At 31.8% G+C, this 7,732-nt stretch overlaps 1 protein-coding gene and 1 long non-coding RNA gene across 3 annotated transcripts; both read right to left on the bottom strand.

Moving 5' to 3' along the window:
* Positions 1-2,387: 2,387 nt before the first annotated feature.
* LOC111408752 (tubby-like F-box protein 8) lies at positions 2,388-5,045 on the bottom strand. The gene is made up of 2 exons (XM_023038516.1): positions 3,759-5,045; positions 2,388-3,360 (listed from the first exon to the last, which is right to left on the bottom strand). The coding sequence occupies exons 1-2, from the start codon at positions 3,827-3,829 to the stop codon at positions 2,652-2,654; spliced, it is 780 nt and encodes a 259-aa protein (XP_022894284.1). The 5' UTR covers positions 3,830-5,045; the 3' UTR covers positions 2,388-2,651.
* A 3-nt stretch (positions 5,046-5,048) lies between these two features.
* LOC111408753 lies at positions 5,049-6,143 on the bottom strand. Of its 2 annotated transcripts, none has more exons than XR_002705354.1 (3): positions 5,972-6,143; positions 5,815-5,879; positions 5,049-5,160 (listed from the first exon to the last, which is right to left on the bottom strand). It is a non-coding gene; the product is annotated as an uncharacterized LOC111408753 (long non-coding RNA). The 2 variants fall into 2 exon arrangements; XR_002705353.1 differs by having other exon boundaries at positions 5,815-5,867; positions 5,972-6,141.
* Positions 6,144-7,732: the final 1,589 nt, after the last annotated feature.

Raw genomic sequence — 7,732 nt, 5'->3', positions numbered from 1 at the left:
AGGAGACAAAGGAGACATGATAAAACATTTCCCAATTCACTTTCTTTTTCTTTTTCTTTTTTCTTTTTTACTTCTTTATATTTATCTATTTAAGTTAAAAAGTAATGTTGTCTTTAAGCTTCTTCGTGGTGTGACATAAAGAAGACTTAAAATTCATACATTCTGGAAAATTCTCATTGTTGAGAATTATCGTTCCTGTGAAATTGAACAAACCATTTTGAACTAGAATTTTTATCATTAACTTTATATATTTAACTATAACCAGTAATTTTAATTTTTGTTAAGAGTTTTCGAATTTATATTTGTAATTCCTAAATTTCGTTTTTATTGAGAAAAGGAACCAACCAATTGAAACAATTTTATTTTTTATTACTTAAGTCTTCATTTCATTTTTATTTAAATAAACTTTTATGATACATTTAAGGTTTATTTGACAAGACTTTTACTTTTATTTTTACTTTTATATAAGAGTTTTTCGAGAAAATTATCTCATAACAGTTTGCATGAAAAGCTCTCTCAGATAAGACAAAAACCTTCATTAAAATTATTTAAATATAAATAAAAATATTTTTTTACTTTTCAAAATCCAGTCGTATGGGCTCCAATGCTACTTTCGCGTCTTAGAAATCAATCTTGGAACGTCTTTTATTCGTCAATAAATCTAGGAGAACAAATTCCAATAAAGCGACAATTAAAGCTAGTCATGACTTCTAAAGAATTATAAAAAGGAGGAATTTATTTGTATATATTCTTAATACAAATCTTAATCTGGTTTAAAAGTAGATTACCATAATCAGACAGCTTTAATTAATTTATTAAAATTGACCAATTTGCATTACCACACATAGAAAAGCTGGAATCTTTAGTCATTAGTGGAAAAGTGATTGTCTGCTTAATTTATTTAGCAAAGAGTTCATATATTTGCCATCAATTATATGACAAGCTTACAATTTTTCTTTCATGCATATATAGGTTCTAGTTTCCTATTGTTCTTAGTCTTTAACTTCAAAGGCTACAAAGAAGGGGAAAGAAAAGTGCATTTGAATCTCATGGAATTCAGTTATGGTGGTGTAATGGTGATAGGCTGGCCAAGTCAGTCGAGTCGACTGCAGAGAGATTTGTGGGTTATAGTGTCAAACAAGATTTACCCCCTCAAGTACTGGGTTTTTACACGTCGAGTCGTCGGTTCCGATTTGATACCGGTACCTTGATGGTAGTTTGTGTTTATATAGATGGGCAGTTGACTTAAAAATGCCTAAGGGTGCTCGCTCCTCAGTATCTGTCATTGCCATGGTGCCACTCCCCCATGCCATGGCTCAGTATTGGCAAATTTCTTTCAAAAAACGAGAGGTTTTGCAGTTCTAATATTTATTTGTTATGCCTATTTTTAGGTGGTTTGAGTGTTGCATCCTCTACTTATAGCCTGTTTGTTTCCCTTTTTTTTTTTTTTTTTTTTTTTTTTTTTTTTTTTTTTTTTTTTTTTTTTTTTTTTTTTCCTTTTTTTTTTTTTTTTTTTTTTTAGTAAAATTGCATTTTGAAATAGTTAACTGATGAAAAATGTGTGGTTAAGAAATAAGAAAATTTTTAGTTTTGCGTGTAATATTACTTTATTGAAGCATGTGATTGAAAAGAAGAGAGAAAAAAACAATGACGTAATATTAATTTTTGAATTTTCTTTAGCGAAATTAGAATTGTAAATAGAAACTTACAGAAAAATTAAGAACTAAGCATGTAATAAATCAAGTTGAGGTGTGGCCTTAGTTCTCCCCTTGAAGATTCATAATTGGAATGATACATAATTTAAATATTTTTGTATTATAAGATGAATTCATAAACTTCACTAAAAACATCATTTTCTTGGTCAATATATTTTTAAGGTCCTGTTTGGTAAGGGTTTTACTTATTCTTTTGCTTTTTACAGGCTATTCTAAACCAGTTTTTCTCTAAAAACTTGTTTAGCTAAACAATAAAATATTTTTAAAAAATTATCAAAACATGTTTCAAAGTAGTATCTTAGTCTTGAATGTAGCTTTTGATTTTTTGAAGGTCCTATCAAAATGGTCCTAAATATGAAGTTGCAATGTAAGAAATTTGACAAAGATGTGTTGTATTTATGTGCTTGAGACCTCGAGAGAGATTATACAAAGATAAACCCCGTAATCCCATTAAAATAATCCTCCATCTCACTTTCTTGAAATGTTGAACAATATCTCATGTTTTCTAGTGCATGTTTTGTTAGAAATTATAATTAATTGTAACTAGTAGATCCCAAAAAATATAGGGTTAAAAAGTAGGTAAAAATTGTAGATTTTACGAAATGTGTAGATATAAATAAAAGTTTGACCAAATTATAAGCGATTACAGTTTATGACGAACATGGACTAAGATAAAAGTAAAAATCGATGTCTAGTCTTATATCAAGGCCTATCAGAAGATTAAGCAGTACAATGGAGTGTCTGATATGCTATATTGGAGACAACTGGATGTAAAAAAAAGGAAAAAAAAGGAGAGAGAGTGAGAGAGAGAGAGAAAGTGACAAAGTTTGTCGATTGTTGTATTCAAATTTGAACATAATATGATTGCATTACAACAGAATACAACCAAAATCATCTTTAGCAAACTAAAAGTAAACAACGTCCGTCTTTTTCCTTCTATTCACAAGCCAATTTTGAGTCGAAGCTGCTTAAACATATGGCAAAAGCCTGAAACGCAGATAAAGGGTATTGATAATCCATTGTGAACGTATCTTTGCCAATCTTACCAAACTGCAAGATGATCTCGTCATGATCAGTCGGGGCAGCTTGGGATGGTATAGGTGCACCAGCAGCAGTTGGCTGTGCATCGGCAACAAGTTGGAAGTTCTTGACAGAGGCTATTGTTACCCTTCCCCGGAAATTAAGACACCAACACTGCAACTGTTCATGCCACCTCGGGGACTTGTTTTTAAGAAGTAAAGGTCTATCTTTTCTTTCCTCCACGTGATCCTGTAAATTTTCAATCTCCGCAAATCGGGCACTGCCGAACACCGTTGCATTGTCAATTGATTTAGAGAAGGAAATACTCCTGAATGAATCTTCAAAGCAGGAAAGAAGCTCGGGTTGGCCAGGAACAGTACAACCGCGCTCAAGGGAAGATGCAGGAATTGAATGCATGAGGCAATGCATCCTACGCGGGCCCCTAGTTCCGAGCACATTGAGCTTATATGTGACCTGAGCAATGTTGTAGCTTCCAGTAGGGACTTTCGGAGAAACTTTTTTTGAGTAGTATCGACGGCCAGTTCTCTGGGGTGGGGAATTGTTAGAGTAGTTGTATGGTGGCCGTATGTCATAAATAATGAACTTTGTTCCAAGGAAATTGGACCTGGATGAATGAGAAGTAGAGAAGATACTTACTTTTTTGTTTCCTAAAACACGATAAACAAATAAATTGTATTCTCATAAACACAAATGACATGTTTGGTACATCCATCATATTGGACTTAATTCAACTAGATAGCGGACAAGATTCTAACTTCATTTTTCCCAACCTTGTCCAATTCACTTTATCGAACTTCCCTAAAAGAACTACATTAAAAACTTTGAACCAGGTTAAGAAACCCAATTACTAGGGTCCTATCTTTTGAGAAAAAGTTCTTGGAAAACATTATTATTATTATTATTATTATTATTATTATTATTATTATTATTATTATTATTTATTTATTCGGATAATGATAAACAAGGTCTAATTTGAGTGGTTCATCTAGAAAGTAGCCTCACCTCAACTTTCCAACGTAACTGCTGCGTGACCTCGATATATTATCAGCATCCATTGATATCACATACTCCATACAAGTGGTTCTCCGAATCCTTTTTGCAGAAAGAAGAAATTTACCGTTCTCGGAAAACAAGGCTGCAAAGAAAGTAGCAACTAGTAAATAAATCTGATGAAGTATTGCAAACAAGGTCAACTTCGCCAAGCATCAAAAAACAGCTAAACGTTTTTCTCGCAACTTGATTTTGTGACGAATTATTTAATATTAAAATATTTTAGGAATCTAAGCCAACAAGTGGATGTTGTATTGATAGAGCATATATCAAGGGAATGATGACATAGGTGGTTGGGGAATATTTTGTGCAGAACTCTTTAGATTCCTGTTCATAAGGATGACACAATCTCAATAGAGCAAGTCAAAAGAGAGCACAATGGACCAAAACTATATGGTCCGTTGTGTTAAAGATCTAATTGTCTATATCTTCTAGTAGTTCTGAACTAAATGAAATGACGAAAAAGAATTCATGTTGCCAACCTCAAATTTGTTGGGAGCAAGGCTTACTTTGCCGTTGTATCATAATTCAAGAATTATAAACTTTTCATGATATAGTACCTTTACATGCACTAGTATTAAGAGAAGGGTGCTTCTGCTTTGCAAAGACCAGACACAAAAAAGTGGATTATGTGTCAACTCTTGAGGCAGCTCCAGTTCATTTACATTTTTTTCTTTTGATAAGTGCACAATGGCATGAAGAATTCGCCATTCACTTCAAGTTGTACGCTAGGCACAGAAATAATAAAAATACTTTCCCCAAAATTCTGGAAATTCGTTTACAATTGCAATCAATGTATATTTGGTTTCAAGCAAGCAGGAAACAACTCTAAGTGATAAAATCACACATAGAGGATTTCATTTTAGCACTCATGACTACAGATGACAATATGCCCATATCCAGTGACAAATGCAAAAGGCATGAAACGAGTAATTGTATCACACAAGTATATATAATCAGAAAGTCATACAGCCATAGGGCCTGCTACCTTTGAAACTTAGCAAACAAGAGTCAAAAACAGGCCACGCGGAAAGCTTTAAAAATCGCAGTACTAACTTCTATAGCTGCCTTTTTCGAATTTCATAATCACAGAAAACTGAGGAGACTAGCTTATCAGATATTACATGAATACAATAATAGACAATGAACAAATTTTAGCTATTACAGTTTATGCTGAAGTATTCATGATCATCCCACTACAACCAAAATGAAATTTCTTTAAAGTGTCCAGAGAAAAACATTTCTTGCATTGTGACTTGCCATGGTAGAAACGCCTCGACAAGCTTCCAATACCATCCCTTATATCACGAGCTATGTTTCGGAATGACATTTTTCCTTTTAGTCAAGCTGAAGCCTTCAAACAATTCAAGCACATAAATTTTATCCTTGAAAGTTCTTAATCATGTGGGTTTAGATTTAAACTTTAAATCAGTGACATCGGCAAGCATATGAACAGCGGAATGAGTGTCTTTAGTTTAAAAACCTTTCTGCATAGCTTAATAACAAAGGAAATAAAGAAGTATGAGGAAAAGCACAAAGCAAGAAAAGAAGATTCTTTCAAAAGAAGGCCTTCACATAAAAGCAGATCAAAACAGAATACTTTAATCAGTGGTTTTCCCGCTTCTAAAACTCGAATTAATCATTCTAAAATAATCAATTCTGATTCTATTTTGACCACTCCAAAGAAAACGTTATAATTGTGCAAATATATATAAACTACTAGCATCTCCAATTAAATATTTCTATATGGATCTATCTAACAAGAGAGCGCCAAATTCTGCTCAAAACAACGTTTCTCACTTTTGGAGTTCCTAGATAATTACACATCAAACCATGAAATAAAACCCCGAAATTAAAAATTATTCAAAAAACATTTATCATTAGCAAGCCTTCGTCTAAACAAGTCTGTATTCTACACACTAGATCCGCAAACAGCAATTCATAAAAGGACAAAAAAGATTCAATCTTGAAGCACAATTTTTTAATTCTAAGAATTTAGGGAACCCACCTCGGGAAATATGTTCCAAAACATTTTTGTCATTTCATCCTTACAAAGTGTCTCTACAAAATGTACTGGAGAAAGTGAAAACTCAGAGAGTATAAAAGAACAAGATTGAAAAAAAAAAAAAAAAAACATACAAATTTTCAGAAGGTGAGAGGCTAACCTCATGTATCTTCCATGGATGACCGCGATTGTGTATCTAACTTGTAACTATCACTCGGTTCATCCTTTGGCGTTACAAGTTACAACATGTCAACAACCCGGTCCTCTCCCTCCCGACGTGTGTGTGTGCGTGTTTGCCTAAGCTTTAATTATTGAATAATGCGCTGAGTAAGGGCCACTATCCTTAGAGGGTCTTACGAAGGGTAGATATTTTTATTTGGTATATCATTATTTTTTTTTATTAAAAGGTTCATATTATTCTTAAAGAAATGATCAATTCTATATTGTAACATATATTCTAATCTTTTAAACATTTTATCTTCTACTTTGAATAATTGAATATAAATTCATTCTATGATCTAATAAGTAAGAATAATCTATAACATATATTTCATATTTTCTAATTAAAATGTTATATTCTTCAAATGGTAAATTTATATTTTCTAATTGAGAGATAATATTCTTTATTTTTTCTAACATTCTTTCTAATAGATTATATAACCCTTCAATTATATATCCTGACATTTATTCATACAAATAATTATCAATTAATCCCTACGATTCTTTAAGATCTTAAAAAGATTCATTATAATTTTAGCAAAAGTTTAATAGTTTTACCTTAGGTTTGATCTGAACTTTTATTTTTAGAATCGAGTGACTTCGAGCTCTGAATCTGTAAATTGCTTCTTTCAACGGCTTCCTGCCTTCATGTAATTGTTACTATTTCAGCTACTTGCTCTCACTGTATCAACTTCTAAAGAATAAAATTCTAGACTTCTGTTAAAAAAAACTTTCTTTTTGCTAAAATAAGAAGAAAACTTTTTATCAAATCTTTCAAGAATCTATGGGAATAAAGATTTAGAAATTCATATCCATATCAAAATATTAGAGTTTTATTTCTATCAAAATTTATATAAGACTTCTATTTGGTACAAAGAGATTTTCAGAAAAATTGATTTTTCAAACTAGGAATGATTTTTTGAGTAACTATTGCTTACAACTCGAGATTTCAAGATAAGATGATCTCTATCTATGACAATGTCTCTATTTATACAAGTTTATGAGACTCTATTACATCATTGAGTACATCAGCAAAGGCACACTTGCCTCTTTATTATCTTCCTCCTTGGACCTACATCTTCCATGCTGCTTCAACTTTTTTTATTCAAAGAGCATCTTTTTCTATTATTGCTCTTTTTCTTCAATGTCTTCACATGCAACTGTAGTATTGATCTTCATACACCTTTGTCAAATGTGCTCTATTATTGTCCTCTTCCTTTATTTCTTCACATACAGTTGGGGCACTCTCTTAGTTGGCAGAATTCTTTTATAATGGTAGGATATCCTGGAAATAGATATATATCGAATCTTGTAATATAGTCCTTTAAAATTTCTGATTTTCCATATCTTCCATTGGATACCAGCATCCAATTTTCATTTTGGCACAAGCATGAGAATTTTTTTTCATACAAATTATTTGGCAATGTTGTAAATGACTTTAATTCCAAGTGTTCTTCTATGTCGGATCTATGATTTTGTCACTATCAGAACTTTTCTATTATTTTCTGTAACATCAATTTGGAAATTGACTGCAACACATCCAATTGATATTATGTGTTCAACTGGATAGTAAACAACTCCATCATATTCTGGACTTATTAAATAGAATTTCAAATATATTTTTCGTCTCTTAGCAAATTTGGATACTTCTTTTATGAATACGTCATCAAATTTCGAAATTTCAATCAAATCTTTTCCTGGA

This window comes from Olea europaea, chromosome 14, assembly GCF_002742605.1.
Source record: "Olea europaea var. sylvestris chromosome 14, O_europaea_v1, whole genome shotgun sequence".
NCBI classification, from domain to species: Eukaryota; Viridiplantae; Streptophyta; class Magnoliopsida; order Lamiales; family Oleaceae; genus Olea; species Olea europaea.
The sequence above is the reverse complement of the archived record's forward strand: the minus strand, read 5'-3'. Positions and strand labels throughout refer to the sequence as shown.